The 21327-nt window shown below is 38.5% G+C and overlaps 1 protein-coding gene across 7 annotated transcripts in view; it reads left to right on the top strand.

Moving 5' to 3' along the window:
* Positions 1 to 21327, top strand: part of LOC132393927 (single-stranded DNA-binding protein 2) — a 319942-nt gene that overhangs the window by 26723 nt on the left and 271892 nt on the right. For 2 of the 7 annotated variants that reach the window (XM_059969374.1, XM_059969372.1), the window contains exon 1: positions 16787 to 16899. The exons of 1 other annotated variant lie outside the window; for it this stretch is intronic. In XM_059969374.1, coding sequence (XP_059825357.1) covers positions 16820 to 16899 — 80 coding nt within the window. In that variant the 5' untranslated portion in view covers positions 16787 to 16819. Of the gene's footprint in view, positions 1 to 16779; positions 16900 to 21327 lie in introns of those variants that run through there. 4 more of the 7 variants (XM_059969377.1, XM_059969379.1, XM_059969373.1 and 1 more) reach the window with 4 other exon arrangements.

The following is a 21327-nucleotide window of genomic DNA, read 5'->3' as shown; positions in this document are numbered from 1 at the left end:
TGGAATATTCCTTTTCTTTAGAAATAGGGATGTAAATGTGTATCTATTATTTATATACTGTGAAACACCCTTTTATTAGGTGCCTCGGGAAAACTGGCTCATTAGTCCCTTGCTAACAGCCACTGTGAGAAACTCACTTTTTTCACGCTTTATACATCTAGGGTGTATATGACTTTGCTCCTGCCAAATCTGTGAGGTTGGGATGCCTTACCTCCCCCTCCCCCTGACCCCAGTTTTTGTGAATGCTGTGTGATTTATTGCCCCTGGCAAGCAATAATAGATCGTACAGTGAATATAATTATAAAGAAGTATATTTAAGAATGTTAATTTAAGCAAACAGTTATTAAATGAAAAAGAAAAAAAACAGAAAGGGCCCGTTACTCTTAAACAGTTGTGTGTGCACTTAAGTTGGAACTCATCTTGAACTTATTTGTCATTCATGTGTTGGACATTAAGTTTGCATGAAGGCACACAACACCTTCTTCTGAATGCCGCTCAAATTTCTTCATGAACAAATGCGCTCTCCCACGGGAGTATTGGTCCTTCCTCCTTGAAGCCATTCATCTGCACTAAACAACTGTGTAACAGGGATGGCATCCTCAGTCATCTTCCCTCCTGGCTTCCCCCAGCTCCCCACAACAAAGACCTTTCCTCCTAATTCTACCATCCTGATTGGCTGACACTACATTCCTAAGGTGAATAAAAAAGCATCTTATTTCAACTCGAACCCAAACAAGCTGAAAGCAGAACAGATTGCTGTTACAGAACTTCTAAAATGAACTACCTACAGCACAGCAGCAAAAATCTTAACCAGGGCGTTACAACTGTATTTAAGGTCGATACTTGGTTTATTTTGTAATATAATTGTAACTACATTGTGGGGAGCATCCTATCCTAATTCACGTGTAGTCTTAAGTTAACTTTGTAGGTAGTTAAAGATGGTATGTCCTAGTGCCTAAAAACTGGGTGGTTCACTCTTGGTAGGGGTGAGAGAGATTGAGCTGCCAGGCACTCGTATCACAGGAGAAAACAGTATGGAATTATTTTTTTCTCTCTGGTAGATACCTTTTTGCAATTATTGGCAGTTTGATCTTCACTATTTTCACTAACTTTTGTAAATTTGAATATTTGATATGCTGAATAAACACTCTTGCGTGAAAGTGCTAAGTGCTCCAGCCACCTTTATTCCTTTGGCCATAATTCACATATCGTAACAGTGTGCAGTACTATTCTAAATTCTGTTGTCTTTTTCCCAGGATAGTGGCTCCTAAAAGTAGAGGGCATAGGTTAAAGGTGAGAGGGCAGCGATTTAAGGTCGATGATATAGGGCAGGTACAATTGCAATATTTATAATATTTGGACTAGTACATGGTTGGGGAAGTTTTAGGGGGGTATGGGCCACATGAGAGAGATGGGATTTGCCTTTGTTGGCATGGGTGTGTTGGGCTGAAGGGTCCTTTTCTGTGGTGTATTGCTGTTATGAAACTTAAGTTGTGTAATGTGGAAAGTTGGTGCAAGTAAGAGGGACTTGGTGGGGGGGGGGGTCAGTACTTTTGGGCCTTGAGTCATTGGGGAAGGTAGTGATTGACGCCAACTTTAATGTTACCTGTTGATTTTTAAACACTTACTTGAGAAAGGAAAATATAGGGTGAAAAAGGAGCGAAATCAGCTTCATATGGAAAATTCCACTGCTGCACAGTCCATATCATTTTTTGTCTTAAAATAAGGACACTTATGCTGTCTCTGAATTTCAGTTCGGCACCCAACACTAATGTCTCACAGACCTTGGTAAACAGACTCTTACTCCTTGATCTAAGTACACCACTATGCAGCTGGGTGTTGGATTTCTTATTAAACAGATATTCAGGATGCACAACTATCCCTCCTTCCTCATCATCCTCAACATGCATGCACCCTAGTGCTGTGTGCTGAGCCCATTGGTGTACACTCTGCTCACATATAACTGCAAGGCAATAACCCGAGTTATCACATTGTCACATTCACCACACATGGCAGTGGTGGGGCTCATCACCAACAACAATGTAATGGTCTACAGAAAGAATGTGCCCTTCATCTGGACTCTTTTCCATAGATGCTGCCTGACCCAGTGAGTTGCTCCAGCATTTTGTGTGTGTTGTTTTGGATTCACAGCATCTGCAGACTTCCTTGTGATTCTTCAGATTTTACTGCTACATAGTAAGGAAAGTCACCAATGCCTCTACTTTCTGAGGAGGCTGAAGAGAGTTGGACTTTGCACATCCATATTCACGTCATTCTACAGATGCTCAATAGAGAGCATCTTAACAAACTGCATCACTACTTAGTATAGACCTTGTGCTTTGGCTCTATACCAGGTAGATAAAATTGCCAATGTATCACCAGCATCAACCTACCTGCCATCAAGCACATACTGTATATATGGAAAGGTGCTGGAAAAGGGCAAGTAACATCATGAAGGATCCCACCCAAACTGCTCATAGACTGTTTATCCCACTCCCTTTAGGGAGGGGGCTACGTAGCATCCACACCAGGACCTCTGGACTCAAGAACAGTTACTTTCCCCAAGCAGTAAGACTGATCAACACCTCCACCCACTAACCCACCCCTCCAAACTTTATCATTTCCTGTTAGTCACCTTGTGTACAGACACTCCTTTGCCTAGTGTCAATTTTGGGCATGCAATTAATCTATGTATATAAGCTATTTAATGTATTTATATTTATTTTGTTTTTATTATTACTATTGAGTTCCTTATCCTTTGTGGGGTTTTTTGCTGCAACAATTATTTTGTTCTTACACTTGTGTACAGGAATGACATTAAACAATCTTGAATCTAATGTAATTTGCAAGATTTGGTGAAGGTTTTATTATGAAATCATAAAATGGCTGGGAATACTCAGTAGGCCAGGCTGCATCTGTGGGGAGAACAGAGTGAGCTGATATTTCAAGTTATTGACTTTTCATTAGAACTGAGATGCGTCAGAAATAAAGCAAATTTTAAGAGCAGAAATTGGGGATGGGAGGAGAGAACAAATGGTAAATTCCACCTTAGTGCAGAGGGATGGGATTTAAATAATGAAGGGGTTGCTGGACAATATAAGGAGGTGCAGGATTACAAAGTGACTGCTTTAAAAAGTCTGAAATAATACTACTGAAATCGCTGAGTATCTCAGATTGTTGGACTGCGTTCATTCCAGAAATATGTCTGATTAGAAGGGAGAATGGTGTTTGTTAAGCCAGCATTGAACTGTTTTGGAAAGGGGTGGAATAGAGAGCAGAGTTGAATTGCGATGGAGCTTTGGAAATATACTGGTGATGCATTCACAAAGTGATTGCCATGATGTTGCCAATCTGCAAGGTGAGTTGTGAATATGACCAAGTGCAAGTTTAATTGTCATTCAACCAGGCATGAATTACAGCCAAATTAAAAGGCTTTCCTCTGAGGCCAAGATGCAAAACACATTACCAGTGGTAATACACAGCACAAGACATGTATTGCACATACATATAGCAGTAAACATACAGTCAAACAAAAAAAAAAATAAAATAAAGCCTTTGTCCCTAAGTATCATACCTTGGAGGTTGATGATACATGGGATGTTGTTGGCAAGAACAAGCCCGCAGTATTCCAGTTATCATGTGTGTTTATAAAAAAAAAAGTGCAACCACAGATGAACACAGTTCTGCTTGTCTTCTATTATGTGAACACTGGGGGATAGCATTGACAGGAGGGGCCATCCCCAACCCAGCATTGACACCACACCACACCATCTCTGGTGTCTCCTCCCTGCGTGGCTGCAGCAGGTGACCCAGCGACATAATTCCCTGGTCTGAATTACAACCTTGACCATGCAACTCCCTGCCATCTATCTCTGCAGTGAACTGAACTTGTAGTATTCCACATTACCAATATCCAACAGGGTGTTGCAATTACAAGAAATGTCCAAGACAATTACTTGCACCATTTGTTGAATCACTCACCTCCTCCGCTGACTGCTTCTGATACCTTCTTCCCTGGGTGGTTGTAGCAGCCCGCAAAATGGTGCACGACAAGTCCAGCTCTACCACTATCGAGCAACTTATCATAGAGCAGCAGTACTTGCTGTTCTTGATAACCAACATTGTCTTATGATCATAAAAAAAATGTAAAGGATGAACAATTACACCTTTGGGAGGACCCAGAGAAGCTAATGTGTCTGAGCACACCACCATCTTACCAAATGATTTATTAGTATAGAAAGAAATTTGGAAAACTAACTACAAGTTATCATTTATTGTTAGGGAAACTGAGTGCAAAAATATGGGGATAAATAGTTCATTGGTGGCAATATGATTTAGTTTCTTGTTGACAGATAATCACTACTTTGCTTTTCTCGAATATGTTTTATGTAAAAATCTAAGATTTAATTTTTCAAAAAATTCCTTAGATATTTCATTTTTATGCCAAGATGTCTATTTGATTTGTTTCATATGGGGTAACCTCTTGTTAATATTATCCATGCTCATTTTATCCCATTGGCTACGTGGAACAGTCATTGTTCTAAAGCAATTCTGGCACTTTTTCTCCGCTTCTTTGATGACTGTAGTGGTATTGCGTACTGTAGTGCAGAGGAACTCGTCACCTCTGCAACTAGTTACCACCCTGGTCTGAAATTCACCTGCGCCATTTCTGGTCTGTCTTCATCTCAGGAGACAGACCACTGATTCACATTTACTATAAACCCACTGATTCCTGCACCTCCTCCCAGTCTGTCTCTGTTGGATGCCATCCCTGTATCTCAGTGTCTTTGTCCCTACTGCATCTGTTCTTGAGATGAGCTCTCAAGATGGAACTTCTGTTCTAGGACTTCCAAAATGTCCTTGTTTTTCAGAAAACATTATTCCCTTCCTCTGTAGTTGATGGAGCTGTCACTCACGTTTCCTCCATTTTCTGGATGTCTGCTCTCTCTTCTCCCTTCCCCTAGACAGAATAGGTTCCTTGGTCTTCACCTTTCACCCCATTAGTTCTGTGTCCAGCTTATCATCCCTAATTATTCCCACCACCAGTCACTTCCCTCTCTTTTCTTTTTCTTGCAGGGACCACTCTTTCCATGGTTCCTTGATCCACACATCCCTCCCCATTTGCGGCATTTCCTTACAGCTGCAGGGGTTTCAACACCTGTCCCTACACCATCATCCAGGGACCTCAACAGCACTCTCAGGTGAGGCTGAGATTCACATGCACCCCCTCCAACTTTGTTTATTGCATTCAGTGCTCACAGTGTGGCCTCCTCTACATCGGCGAGACCTAGTGTAGACTGGGTGACCATTTTATGGAACACTTGTGCTCTCAGGCAGTGGCCCGCTTGAGTGTGTTGATGCATGAAATTCCAACTTCCCTTTCTACTCTCACATTAACCTGTCTGTCCTCTGCCTTCTCCACTGCCACAATAAGGCAAATACAGACTAGGAGAACAACATTGGCTAGTGAGCAATCAAGCATTATGAACATTTAATGTTCTAATGTAGTGTAGCGCACAACCCATTTGTTCCTTTTTGTTGCTTTCTCACTGCCCCCTTTCCTATTCTTGCCTCCCCTCCCCCCAACCTTTGCTTTTGATGAGAATCATTACCCATCCACATCTGGTTCCATCTGTCCATCACCCAGACACTTTATCCACCTCGGTTTTTTGGCCAACCTTTCCTATTCCTTCTCATATTTGGTACCATCATCTTTCCTTTCTTGGTTCAATTTATCACCTTTCATTGCCTCTACTTTTTCCCCACCTCGCTCATTGTGCCCATCATCCCCATCTCTAACCTCTTTAAACATAGAAACATAGAAAACCTACAGCACAATGCTGTGCCGAACATGTACTTACTTTGGAAATTATGTAGGGTTACCCATAGCCCTCTATTTTTCCAAGCTCCATGAACCTATCTAGGAGCCTCTTAAAAGTCCCTATTGTATCTGCCTCCAGCACTGTTGCTGGCAGCCCATTCCACGAACTCGCCACTCTCTGCTGAAAGATTGCAGCATGCTGTTGTGCAGAGGGACTTGGGAGTGTCCATGAATCACAAGAAGTTGGCTTGCAACAGATTATTAAGAAGGTGAATGGAATGTTGGTCTTCATTGCTAGAGCGATTGAATTCAAGAACAGGGAGGTCATGCTGCAACTATACAGGGTACTGATGAGGCCACACATAGAGCATTGTTTGCAGTTCTGGTCTCCATACTTAAGAAAGGATATATTGGCTTTGGAGACAGTGCAGAGGAGGCTCACCAGGTTAATTCCAGGGATGAAGGGGTTAACCTATGAGGAGAGATTGAGTTGCCTGGGGCTATACACTCTGTAATTCAGAAGAATGAGAGGGGATCTTATTGAAATATACAAAATTTTGAAAGGGATAGATAAGATAGAAGTAGGAAAATTGTTTCCGTTGGTAGGTAAGACTAGAACAAGGGGGCATTGCCTCAAGATTCAGGGGAGAAGATTTAGGACAGAGATGAGGAGAAACTGTTTTTCCCAGAGAATGGTGAATCTGTGGAATTCTTTGCCCAGGGAAGCAGTTGAGGCTTCTTCGCTAAATAAATTTAAGATACAGTTAGATAGATTTTTACATAGTAGAGGAATTAAGGGTTATGGGGGAAAAGGCAGGTAGATGGAGATGAGTTTATGGATAGATCAGCCATAATCTTATTGAATGGTGGGGCAGGCTCGATGGGCTGGATGGCCTACTCTTGCTCCTATTTCTTATGTTTTTATTTTCTATCAAAAAGTATTTTGTAAATGTTGTTAAAATTCAGAGTTTGTTCTTCAAAAGGGATCTTTCTATTGTATTGTTGTTGCCTAGTACTTGAAAACGCCACGAGTATGTTTTTGCACAGAATCCGTGACCTTACTGTTCAAATTATTGTCAAGTTTACTGCAGCTAATCAAAGTATTTGTACATAAAATGAAGTAAGAGAAATTAATTTGTTGTCTTTTCATTCTTTGTCATTACCTTTATCACTTCCTGGTGCACATTGACACTGACTTGTCTGAATTTCATATTTTTCTCTTCAGCATAAATTAACTTCATTAGTCTTCTAGTATTCAAGGATAAATGCCATTTATTTCTGGTAAACCATTTGTATTGAACCCATTTAACATTTTTGGATCAGCTGTATTGTTCTGAAAGTAATTTTAATTTGGATTTCTTTGAACAAAGCGTGTGGCTGATGACCTTTGTGTACTTGGAGGATTGTAATGCCCATTTCCTGATTTGTTTTATTCTTTCATGTGATTGATATAGGGTCATCAGTGCAATGTTTTCAGAAACTTTTTTCTGCATATTTTAATTGTAATTCACTTTCCATCTTGTAGAACATGATTGTAAAACTACTTTTAGTTGTCTTTTTTCCCCATTGGAATTAATAGAATCAGAATCAAGTTGATTATCACTGACTTGTATGATGCTGTTTTGTGGCAAAGACATAAAATTAGTATAAATTACAAAATAAGTAAATAATGCAAATAAAGGAATGTTAAGATAATAATGTTCATGGACGGTTCAGCATTTTCAAAGTCACGGACACTACAAGTAGCTGCCCAGAAGTTAATGGTATTTATCCCTACATACTGGGAGACTAATAAAGTCATTCATGCAGATGTGAAAAGTATCTGAAATTCAGGGAAGATAATGTCAATGTGTACCAGAAAGTCATATCCCCTCTCCCCCACCTTTCAAAACTACTCCTCAGCTTTTTTCTCCAGTCCTGCCAAACGGTTTAGGCCCAAAATGTCGACTGTACTTTTTTCCCTATAGATGCTGCCTGACCTGCTGAGTTCCTCCAGCATTTTGTGTGTGTTGGTCAGATTTCCAGCATCTGCAGATTTTCTCTTGTTTGTGATCTAAAAAGCTAGTTCTTGCATTGAATATAGATTGATTTTGTATTGCAAGACAAGTTTTGAATTATTTTGTGATGTGCATATGAAATGTGTTTTCAGATGAAAATTATTGAAATGAAATGATTTTAATTGTCTTCAATCATTTTAATTTTTTTTGCAAATGATTTAGGAAACTGTTTAAAGAGAATCCAATGATGCACAGACACCATTTCATGCAATTCGTAGCAGTACCTGTAGCAATCCTTGATTTTGTATTGAAACACTAACCTATGAAATGCTTGTGTACCACAACTGTTCATTAAAAAATATAATGAGTGTATGTTGAGGAATGCTGTAGTCGTACAGTGGATAGATAGAGACTTCTGCAGCATAGTTCAATAGAAAGCAGGCTAAAATTAAATTATCCATGAAATACCAACATCATAAATTGAAAATATTTTTAAATTAAAGGAAGCTAATTGTAGATATGATTTACCTTAATGCAAAGAAGTTCAACACACAAGTCTTAATTCTTTGCTGAAATAGAATGTAATATTAGGCACTCTTATTGTGTCTAATATGCATTCTTTTTCAGCAAAATAAATTAGAAATTTTGTTTTATATGCAATTTATATTAGCTTTTTTTCTTTCTTTATACAGTATACATACAGCTTCAGCTTTTTCAAGAATCGCCTGCAAGAACTGGAAATAGGGTGGTCAAAGAGCAACTATGTGCAAATTCAAAGTACATATGTTGCCATATACTTGCTTGCGATTCATTTTCTTGTAGACGTTCACAGTAAATACAAAACAGCATACTACAATCAGTGAAAAACCACACATAACAAAAACGGGCAAACAGCCAATGTGCAGAAGGCATCAAACTGCAAACACACAAAGGGAGGGAGAAAACATAAAATAATAATAAATAAATAAGCAATAAATGTCAAGAGCATGAGTTGTAGAATCCTTGAAAGTAGATCCATAGATCGTGGAATCAGTTCAGTGTTGGGATGAGTGAAGTTAAGTAAAATTATCTTTTGTTCAAGAGATGTCAGCATTTCTTTCATTTGCTAGCAATAATTTCTGTGATGGTTGTAAACCTAACTTTGATTTAATGTTTAGTTAGATTTTGAAGAGGTTTACCCACAATTTAATTTCTGCATTAATTCATTTTTTCCAAATTAAAAGTTTATAAAATACGTATCTTAAAGTTGGTTAAATGTAGTATTTTCACCTTCTATTGGCTCTCCCTCAGATAAATATAATAAAATGTTTCCCAGCAGTTGTAAATCATCCTAAATAAAATTTATTTGGAAATTAAGTTTCACAGTCTCAAACTCATTAAAAGAATACAGACTTACCTGGTGATGTGGTGTTAACGACAATGTAGGATTTTCAGTTAGCTTGTGGTACCTTATAAATTCAACCTTAACATGCTTGACATGGAAGGTAGACAAATAAATATAAATTGTGAGTTCTTAGGCTCTGAGAATACAGATTCTGGACTTCTCTTTTTTTCAAAAACAGGAAAAAGATGCAAACTCCAGCTTCAGTCCTTTTCAGAGTTCTAGAAGATGGAGTCAATGCACTTCTGTGGATGTTCGTGAATAGCAGCTGTTTTCGCCCAGTGGCTTCTCTGCATGCCACATCTAGTTTAGAGTGTTAGCTTCCAAAGATTCTGTTTTAACGGAAGACTTTTTTATGACATAGTGATTTAATTGATCTCTCCTTACAAACTTCTTTCATTTCTGATTCTTCATATGGTAGTGTCTAATACAGATTTGATTTGTGTAACTGGCTTTGTAGTTAAAATGTTCAAATCTTCTAGACATTTAAGTACATTTTAACTGAATGTATCTTGACCAGACATGGCAATTCTTATTGCATCATCTCCACTGAAAATGTATTTTTAGAAAAAGATGTCTACTGAAAGGCAAGATGGATCTCTCTTCCCAGGTAGGCAGATATTGGGAGCAGTTACATTTTTGATTACTCACACCAGCTTCTTTATATGTGGTTAGAATCTGAATTAAGGTTGTATATGGTCAGATACATATGTATAAATTAAGATTGAGACATAAAACTTGTTGGTTACTACTGTTTCTGAAGTGATACAAGAATGAAGAAAAAAGAAAAGGACCAAGAAGTGGTAGTTGTCTTAAGCTAAAAACCAAGACGTTCCAGTGATGAAGACTAGTCTGTGAAATAGCTAAAGAGGGATTAAGTTCATCCTCTGAGATATGGTAAACATGCACAATAAGGAATGTTCCTAGAACACACCCATAGTTGTTCTAGTAAGAGTCCCGTTATTCATTAAGATGAACAAATTAATTATATTTGTGCAATTGGGGAAACGTTGATCACCTCCTAAGGCTTGTATTGTTAATGGATATAAATCAAGAGAAAAATATGAGTGAAAATTACCTAATTTCAATGGGAACTTGTCCTCGATTGTGAATGTAAAAATGGGTGAAATCAGCAGTGGGATGTTCAATTGGTTTTAACCCAGGAGAAAGAGGAACCTGCAAGTATGTAAAATGACAATGTAATATGTTTGAAATATGGCTATCATGTGTCAGCCGTGGCAAGGTTTTGCAGACAGAAATGTAATAAGTAGCTAAGTTGTATCTTTTAGCAATATCATTTAAGTTTGCTGGAAGTGTAGACAGAATCCATGGAGTAGACTCTTGTTTGGTGACGTGCTGAACTGAAGTTTCTTGTGGCCTTGTGAAACCTTTTGCTTTTAAATGGGGTATAATATTTGCTCAAAAAATTTCGATCAAGAATTGCCACTTGCCAACAAGTTAGAAGCTGTACAGGTTTCCCCCTCTAGCCGAAGGTAGAGCGTTCCTGTGAAACGGTTCATAAGCCGGAATGTTGTAAAGTGAAGAAGCAATTACTATTTATTTATATGGGAAATATTTGTGAGCGTTCGCAGACCCAAAAAATAACCTACCAAATCATGCCAAATAACACATTAAAAACCTAAAATAACAGTAACATATAGTAAAAGCAGGAATGATCTGATAAATACATAGCCTATATAATGTAGGAGTACTTCCCTGCAATTATTGCAGCACTGTCCACCACAGCAAAATTCTCACGCAAGTGCTCTCGGCAAACACACGGCGCAAGCGCTCCAGGCAGAAGCACTCTTTCCAGTAACCTTTAAGCTATGAAGCTACCAAATAACACATAAAAATACACAGCCGATATAAAGTAGAAATAATGTATGTCCAGTGTACTTTCACTTACCGGAATCGGGAAGACAATGAGCACACTGATGATGGTACATAGAGCTTAGAAAAATAGAGGGCTGTGGGTAACCCTGGGTAATTTCTAAAGTAAGTACATGTTTGGCACAGCATTGTGGGCCGAAGGGCCTGTATTGTGCTGTAGGTTTTCTGTGTCTCTGTATATTGAAGGAAAACTGGAATCAACCACCCTTCCTTATTTGTTGGTAGTCTCAATGTGAGAGAGTATCAGAGTGGGAGGAAAGAACGAAATTCATCATATTTTAAACCTCCACTGGCCACAAAGAATTTTCTTTCTTACTGAGAGGCTGATAAGATGGTTACATTGATGATGAAAGGTAGCATCGACAGAACAGGTATGTTAAAGACAAAAACTAGAAGAAAAAGAATCTTTACAAAAAGTGTGAGGAATTCTAATCAAAGTGGCAGTTAGATTTGCTTGTGATGGATACTAATCATAAGCTAATCTGAAAGAGTTAGAATGTCAAGGAATCAGAGATTGAAGAGTATTCGGCAGTGGAACGTGCACTGATTAGGACTAAAATTATGCTCTATAGGGTATACACTGCTCTACTCTCTCTAGGGTGTTACACTTAGCGTAAAACTAGACATCATTAAGTGTTTCGATTGTGGTGAACGAAGTAAGGACAAAGAGAATTTGGCTTTTGGAAGTTGACGAAGAAGATGTTGAAGAGGTTTTGGCATCCCTTGACCAAGAACTAATAGATGAAGAGCTGATGCAATTGGAAGAGGAAAGGATAACAATTGAAACCGAATGCAGTAGCAAACAGACCGAAAGTGAAGTCATCCAGGAACTGAACATGAAGCAATTGCGTGAGATTTTCGCTGTGATTGACCATGCTGCAATGATTGCAGAAAAGTAGGACTTTAATTTTGAAAGGGTATGTAGATTTAGGGCATATTTGCAGATGGTTTGAGTGCTTACAAAGAACTGTGTGATAGAAAAATGTGCGAGGCTAAGCAGTCAAGCATACTGTCGTTTTTCAAGCCTTCCACATCAGCCACAGCAGATGACGAAATTCGATCTTCGACATCGAGGCAGGCAGACATAGAAGATGTTAGTGACTTGCCTGCCCTGATGGAAACAGACGACGATGAGATGACACCCCAGTCTCTGGTACCTCCCACTACCCCAGCCTCCGACGACTCAGCCTAACACACCATCGGTGTGCTCGCTGTCTTCTCGATTCCGGTAAGTGATACTACACTGTACATACATTATTTCTACTTCATATAGGCTGTGTATTTTTGTGTTATTTGGTATAATTTCTAATTTGGCATGATTTGGCAGCTTCGTAGCTTAAAGGTTACTGGAGAGAGTGCTTCTGTGAGAGCGCTTGTGCCGTCTGTTTCTGCCGAGAGCGCTTGCGCTGAGTGTTCTGCCGAAAGTGCTTGCATGAGATTTTCGCTACGGTGGACAGTGGCTGCAATGATTACAGAAAAGTAGTTCTACTTTATATAGGCTGTGTATTTATCATATCAGTCCTGCTGTTACTATATGTTACTGTTATTTTAGGTTTTATGTGTTATTTGGCATGATTTGGTAGGTAATTTTTTGGGTCTGCGAACGCTCACAAGTTTTTCCCATATAAATGGTAATTGCTTCTTCGCTTTATGACATTCTGGCTTATGAACCATTTCATAAGAATGCTGTACCTTCGGATGGCGGGGGAAACCTGTAAATGTTCAACACTTCAAGAATTAAATGCAACAATAACATGAATAGGTGGAAAAATAACAAAGAATATTTGTAAGTGGATAGTTTTTGCTGGTTGCAATGTTCTTCAAGGATCTGTAATCAGACCTCAGTCGTATGTTTTCCATTTATATGAATATATAAAGATGAAGAAACTGATGCCAATTTGTCTATTTAGAAAAACAGAGAAAATTACTAGAGAATGGTAACAGGTTAGTTACTGTTCTTAGGTGCTATTCATTCCAATGAAATAAAAGTCTTTTTGAGAAACATAGGAAGAATTAACATACTTAAGAATGAAGAAATGTATATATCTTGAATGCTTTTACCTGGCACTTTAAAGATGGGATTGCAAGAGAGGAGGCCTTGAAGATGAGAAATTGGTTCTATGTTTAAAATGAAACCTGTGCTTGCAAAAGGAAAGATATAAAGTTGAAATGAGCAATAAGATCCAGTTGCAAGTACCCCCAATGAGGAGGGATATTTCTGAGCTGAGAGTAAAATTTGTATTCTGTGGTGAACCATTTAATTCTAACTTGAGTAAATGTTGTATGTCCAATATAGTATATGGAATGCTATGCAGGTTTCTATATTCTGAATTGCTTGCTTTAAGAGTCCTCAATTGTTAGGATTGTTTAATAGAGGCAAACAGGTTCATGTATAGGGTAAATTATAGAGACATAAAATCATAGAGCACTATTGCACAGAAACAATCCCTTCAACCCAGCTAGTCTATGCCAAGCTGTTATTTTGCCTAGTCCCATCGACCTGCACCTAGACTATGGTCCTCTACCCTTCCCATCTAAACACTTAAAAGTTGTAACTGAACCTGCATCTGCCACTTCCTCTGACATTCCACACTCACCACTAATATAATATTTATTTATCTTATTTAGAGATACAGTAGGGTAGTAGGCCCTCTGACCTATCAAGCCCACATTGCGCAATTATACACACGTGACCAATTCTTGCAGTCCTGGGGAGCATGCACAAACTCCTTAGGGACAACAATAGAATTGAACCCAAGTTGCTGCCACTGTAGTAGAGTTACGCTAACTGTGACGCTAACATACTACCCTATTGCTTGAGCTAAAATTACAGAGGTAGCCAGGAGGGCTCTTATAAAATTTAATTTTTAATTCATCTGGAGCCAGCAGATTTTGACATCCTTATCTAATGTGGGAGAATCTTTAGCTGCAAGTACCAGGTCATCTTTCCTGGGTAAAATGCAAATTGGTTCACACATTTCCTTCATTGCAACACTAGTTAGTTTTCAAAAATGCTTGGCGGTAAAGGTCATTTGGAACAGCCTGAGATCATAAATGACACTACATTAATGAAAATTCTATTATTCCTGGATTGTAGTGCAGGCTTCTGGTGGGGTGTCATTGCAATGATTTAACTAAGTACTACAGAACTAATAGCTTTCCAAGACCCCTGTAGAATTATGTCATCTTAAAGTCTTGTCAACATTCACTTTCATTGCAACCAAAGCAGCGAGGCAGGTCTGCAAAATGTCAGTGTAAATTCATTGTCTTCTGTGATGACTATGGCTGCTTCCGACAAGTGGAGGTGTGGAGTTTTTATTCCTTTGCAACATGCACTGAAATGTAGACCTATCATCAGAACAAAGGTCATTGAACTGAAGCATGAGCTTTCTGACCCACTCACTGTTTCCACGCACTTCATGTTTTTCAAATTCACATTTCAGCATCAGCTCTTTTTGCCTTCCTACCTTTATGTATTCGTACTTCCAATATTGAATTTAGATAAATGTTACTAAGCCGTAAATGTGGTTATGGACACATAGAACACTACATACAGAAGCAGGCCCTTTGTCCCATATAGTCTGTGCCGAACTATTAATCTACCTGCACCAGGACTATAGCTCTCATAATCCCTCCCACTGATGTGTCTATCTAAATTTCTCTTAAATTTTGAAATCATACTTGCACCCACTGCTTCTGCTGGCAACTCATTCCACACTCTCACCACCCTGTGAATGAAGAAGTTCTCCCTCATGTTCCCCTTAAACATTTCACCTTTCAGCCTTAATCTATGACCTCTAGTTCGAGTCTCGCCCAACCTCAGTGGCAAAAGCCTGCTTGCATTTACCCTATCCATACCCTCCATAATTTTATATCCCTCTATCAAATCTCCCCTCATTCTTTTACAATCTAGGGAATAAAGTCCTAACCTATTCAACTTTTCCCTGTAACTCAGGTCCTCAAGGCCCTGGCAACAACCTTGTAAATTTTCTCTGCGCTCTTTCAATCTTATTAATATCTTTCCTGCAGGTAGGTGACCAAAACTGCAAACAGTCCTCCAAATTAGGCCTCACCAGTGTCATATCCAACTTCAACAAAACATCCTAACCCCTGCTCTGTGTACTTTGATTTGTGAAGGCCAATAAGCCGAAAGCTTTCTTTATGTCCTTATCTACCTGTGACACCACTTCCAAAGAATTGTGGATCTGTATTCCCAGAAATAAACTTGTCTAAAGAAAAAGTTAAAGATTGGAAGCCCATCATAAACACCACCTACCTGTAAACCAGTTTATTTCTTGTGGTGTAACTAGCAAAATAAATGTTTATTAATTTTCACATGTAGCCATCCTTTCCTTGCATAACAGTAATGGTCAGAAGAGCTTTTAAAATATTTTTATTTAATTTCCAAGTCAAGACTCAATGTCATTGTAGAAGAGAAAAGACTTTTACTGACACATTCATTCTGATGTAATGTCCTCAATCTGAAATACTAACTTTCTCTCTCCAGAGATACTGAGTATTTCAGTACATTCTGTTGTTTTAGATTACGGGAACCTTTAGTATTTTGCTTTTGTTACAGGGTCATTTTCTTGATCACAAGATGTTTCAACATGCTTTACAGCCAACTTTTAAAGTGTTGTAACATATGGAATTTATCCCACTGTGAGCACATGAACCATGCAATATTGGATGTAATTTTTTTTACTTCCTCCAAGATGGGATGTGATGCTTAGATAATACTGGTACGACAATACCAGATGATCATAAATTTGCACTCTTCCATCATTTTCTGACATTCAAGAGAATTTGTAGGAGAGTAAATTGAGATGGTGTGTCCTGAGAGACCTGCAATAATAATTTTTCACAATGCATAGTTTTACAGTATTATATGGTTGACAAAATCCATCATAATGAGGCATGTGCTTGTGGAAAGAAATGCACTGAATGTTTAAATGATTACTGATGTATTTTCTGTTTTAATGCTTTATCTGTGAGAATTTACAGTACAAAACATACAAAAACATTTGAAGTAATTACATTTTCCTCCTTAATTCACAGTATAGCTTTACTTTAAAACATATCTGTTAAAGTCTACCACTTTTAGAAGACAAAAGTAGAAAAATCAAACTTAGGAAGATGCAGGCAATCGCCAGAGTGTTCTATAAAGTTTCTAAGCTCAAAGTAAATTTTATTTTCCAAATACATGTATGTCACCATATGCGACCCTGAGATTTTTTCTTGTGAGCATACTCAACAAATCTATAGAATAGTACCATAAAAAGATCAATAAAGGATTAACCAGAGTGCAGGACAATAAACTGTGCAAATGCAAATATAAATAAAGAGCAATAAATAATGAGAACTTGAGATAGAGTTCTTGAAAATGAGATAATTGGTTGTGGGAACACTTCAATGATGGTGCAAGTGAAGTTGAATGTAGTTACCCACTTTTGTTCAAGAGCCTGATGGTTGAGTGGTTGTAACAGTTCTTGAACCTGGTGTTGTGAGTCCCAAGGCTCTGAGACCTGAAGTTTGCTGTAGGAACGGAGTGTGTTATGATTTGACTGATGTTTTTTCTTTGAGGGCTGAAAACTCACAGTTCAAAGTAAATTTATTATCAAAGTATATATATGTCACTGTATATGACCTTGAGATTTGTTTTCTTGTAGGCGTTCACAGTAAATATAAGAAACACATTAGTATCAAGGAAAGACCACATCTAACAGGATGGACAGACATCCTGTGTGCAAAAGACAACAAACAATGCAAATGCAAAAAGAGAAAGGGAAAAAATTAATAATAAATAGGTAAGCAAAAAATATCAATGATGAGTTGAAGAGTCCTTGAACATAGGTTCAGGAAGCATTTCAGTGAAGGGACGAGTGACTTTATCCTCTTTGGTTCAAGAGTCCAATGGTTGAGGGGTAATAACTGCTCTTGAACCTGGTGGTGTAAGCCCTAAGGCTCGTGTAGCTTCATGATGGCAGCAGTGAAAAGAGAGCATGGCCTTGCAGGTGGGTGCCCTGATGATATGTGCTCTTGAGCAGTGAAGTAATTTCTGAGAACCTTCTAAGACAGAAGATGCAATTCATTTCAGGCCTCTGTATTGTAAACTAAATGAAAGCAAAGATCTACTTCCAAGAATGTTGAGATGCTATTAATATTCAATATCTTATTGAACCAGTATTCACTATGGTTCATGGTCCTTTCAGGTTTTTGAACAGTCCATGAACACTGCCTTCCTTTTCTCTCTTTTTGCACTACTTATTAATTTTTAATTTTTATATTTCTTATTGTAACTTATGGTAATATTTAATGTATTGCATTGTACTGCTGCCATAAAACAACAACAAATTTAATGATATACAGTACTGTGCAAAAGTCTTGGGTACAGCTGCCTAGGCTAGGGTGCCTAAGACTTTTTTCACAGTACTGTAGTAATTTTATGTATTGCATGGTTCTGCTGTCACAAAAAATAAATTTCATGATATGTGAGTGATGATAAACCTGATTCTGATATTTGAGACATTTTTTTTTCAACATTGCCTTGATACAGTTGCTTGCTATGCATTTAATACTATGATCAATTTCAATATAATCTGCTATATGATCATTGTAAAGGCTGTCTAAAAATGTCATGTATGTTTCTTTGCCACTCTCTTGGCACTGATTCCACCTGTTTCTGGTGTTAAAAGTTTGGAAAAATATAGCAGCAGAGTCCATGATGGTTCTCCTAAGGGTGCTTGCTGGATTGGTTGCTCAGTTCTCTCTATCCAGAGGTTTCTCCATGGTAGCAAGTTCAAAAGTGATCACTCGCTATTGAGGTTGTTACCATGTATAATGCCAGAGATCTTAGATTCCAGGAAGTTTGTCATCAACTGGAGCTGCTGCTGCTGCCATCGTCCAGGCCATGCTGTTTTCTTGCTGCTGCCATTGGGAAGGAGGAACACGAGCCTTGAATCCCACACCACTAGGTTCAGGAACAGTTATTACCCTTCAACCATCTGGCTCCTGAACCAGGGTGGAATCTAAACTGATACCATAATCTACACTCACTAGCTTATGTTGTAGGCATTATTTATTTTCATATTTGCACAGATTGCACGTTGATTATTTGTCGCTTTGTGAGTGTTTTTTCATTGATTCTATTGTATTTTTTTGTTCTACTGTGAATGCCTGCAAGAAAATGAATCTTAGGGTAGTATATGGTGACATATACATAAACTTGCTTTGAAATTTGAACTTGCTCATGCCAGTGATGGTTTTACAATGACAGACCAGGAACCCTCTCTGAGCAGCTGCGGCACTTGCCTGAGCCTGCCTAGCTCCAGCCCTCAGATTCTCTGAAGATTACTTTTGTGGTTTACACCTCAGTTAGTCATGTGGGGATGAAATCGCCTTGCTTCATTGTAATGGGAACACCAGCAGAGGGCTGAGCTCTGTGTGGTTTCTGACACAGCACTGTGCAATGGCAGGGAGAGGCCAATACACAAGCATTGTCATTAACACATCTCTAAAGATAATGTTACATTGATCCCTTTTAGTACTGATTCCATTCATCCTGTTCTTCCTGGGAATACATCCTGAACTCTGCAGGGTACCAGAGTATCAATACAAGAAATCTGATGAGCCTGCAAGAACTCATTAATGTTTGGAGTAGAATATATCAATATTATGCAGCTTGTAAAAGATGAACCATTATAATGTCCTTTATTAAAAGCTAATGATGCTGCTGTATTAACTAGTCACAAGAATAGTTTGAAGAATATTTGCCAGCTTAAGTAAGATCCAGTTTTGCAAATGTGTGCTTATATAAAATATTATGGTAGTTTTCCAATATTAGTTTTACTCTTAAAGCAGTATTCTTCCATTTTAGCTTGTTTTTATTCCTTGCATTTATATGAGGCTTTTATTTTTGACCAAATCCACATTTTGCTGAGCTCAAAGTTTTCTTTGTTTTGATTTGTTATATTAATCTTGGGCCAAATATTTAAATTGTCTGTTAGGTGGACCCTTTAGTTTTAATCAGGATTGAGAAGACAGAGCCAGCAAATGTAGTATACTTGGGTTTCCTGAAGGCATTTGATAATGTGCCATAGAAAAATAACAATGCATGAAGAGAGGGAATGAATTCAGGAATAAAATGTTTGGACAAAAAGGAGAGAAGTTCACAAAGAGAAAACATATGAATGGGCTATTGTTAGGTTGTTAAGTGGTAACTTAGTGGGATGCTGCTGGGATTTAATATCTATACTGATGACTTGGACAATGGGTATTCTGTAGTTTGATAACAAGTTTAAAGATGGCACACAGGGATATGGATGAGATTAAATTAATGAGGTGATATACAAGGTATAATCTGAGGAAAATAGAGTGTTTATTATTTTGAAAGCAGGAATAAATACAAGAATGCAAGAAATCTGGAGCAGAGATTGGCCATCTGATCACTTGTGCCTGCCTCACCATACTGTACTTTTGTCCCTATCACCCCTCATTCTACTAAACTCCAAAGATCTTACTTTTTTGAAGTTATTTATGAAGGGACAACCCTTTCAGTCCAAGAATTAACACGATGAGCCTTTCCTATGTTGCCTCTAATTCTAATAAATTGTTTCATAAACTTTACACAGTACTCCAGGTACAGTATAGCCTCCTTAATGGCCTGCACAATTACTACAATTCTTCTCTATTTGTATACTCAGTCCATTAAGAATAAAGTACAATGTATCATTTGCTGTAATTAAATTTATTATCAAAGTACTTACAGTATGTGTCACCATATACTACCCTGACATCCATTTTCTTGTGTGCATTTGCAGTAAATACAAAGAAGCACAAGATAGTCAATGAAAAATTGCACACCACAAAGTCGGACAAACAACCAACGTACAAAAGAAAACAAATAGTGCAAATAAAAAAATAACTTAAATAATAATAAATAGCTGTAAATATATCGAGTTCGAGTAATTGAAAGTGAGTCCTCGCATTGTAGGATCAGTTCAGTGTTGAGGTGATGAAGTTATCCCCTCTGGTTTAAGAGTCTGATGGTTAAACCTGGTGTTGTGGGATCTGGGGCTCCTGTATCTCCTTCATAACAGAAAAAGTGAGAAGAGAGCATAGCCTGGATGGTGAGGGTCCTTGATGATGGATGCTATTTTCCTGCAGCAATTGCTCAATGGTGGGAAGTGATGGACTAGGCTGTATCCACTACGTTTTGTAGGATTTTTTTGTTCAAGGGTATTGGTGTTTGAATACATTTATATGAGTAATAATTTTGATTCAGGCTTGTTCGAGTATTTGTATGCAGGTTATATAAATTGATAACATATGATGTTAGCCAGCATGGAATTGAAAAACATACATAGAAACATAGAAAACCTACAGCACAATGCAGACTCTTTGGCCCACAAAGCTGTGCCGAACATGTCCTTACCTTAGAACTACCTGGGCTCACCCATGGTCCTCTATTTCTCCAAGCTCCATGTATCCATCCAGGAGTCTCTTAAAAGCCTCTATCGTTTCTGCTTCCACCACCGCCGCCTGCAGCCCAATCCACTCACTCAACACTCTCTGCATTTAAAAAAAAACAACTTACCCCTGACATCTCTGTACCAACTTCCAAGTACTTTAAAATTATACCCTCACGTGCTAGCCATTTCAGTCCTGGGGAAAAAGCCTCTGACTATCAACATGATCAATGACTCTCATTATCTTGTACACTTTGATCAGGTCACCTCTCATCCTCTATTGCTTCAAGGAGAAAAGCCTGAGTTCACTCAACCTGTTTTCATAAGGAATGCCCCCCGATCCAGGCAACGTCCTTGTAAATCTCCTCTGCACCCTTTCTATGGTTTCCACATCCTTCCTGTAGAGAGGCGACCAGAATTGAACACAGTACTCCCAAGTGGTGTCTGACCAGAGTCCTATGTAGCTGCCGCATTACCTCTCGGCTCTTAAACTCAGTCCAACGATTGATGGAAACCAATGCACTGTATGCCTTCTTAACCACAGAGTCAACCTGAGTAGCAGCTTTGCGTGTCCCATGGACTCGGACCCCAAGATCCCTCTGACCCTCCACATTGCCAAGAGTCTTGCCATTAATGCTGTATTCTGCCATCATATTTGACCTACCAAAATGAACCACCTCACACTTATCTGGGTTGTACTCCATCTGCCATTTCTCAGCCCGGTTTTGCACCCTATCAATGTCCCACTGTAACCTCTGACAGCCCTCC

This window comes from Hypanus sabinus, chromosome 5, assembly GCF_030144855.1.
Source record: "Hypanus sabinus isolate sHypSab1 chromosome 5, sHypSab1.hap1, whole genome shotgun sequence".
Classification (NCBI taxonomy): Eukaryota; Metazoa; Chordata; class Chondrichthyes; order Myliobatiformes; family Dasyatidae; genus Hypanus; species Hypanus sabinus.
This window is presented reverse-complemented; position numbering and strand designations above follow the sequence as displayed.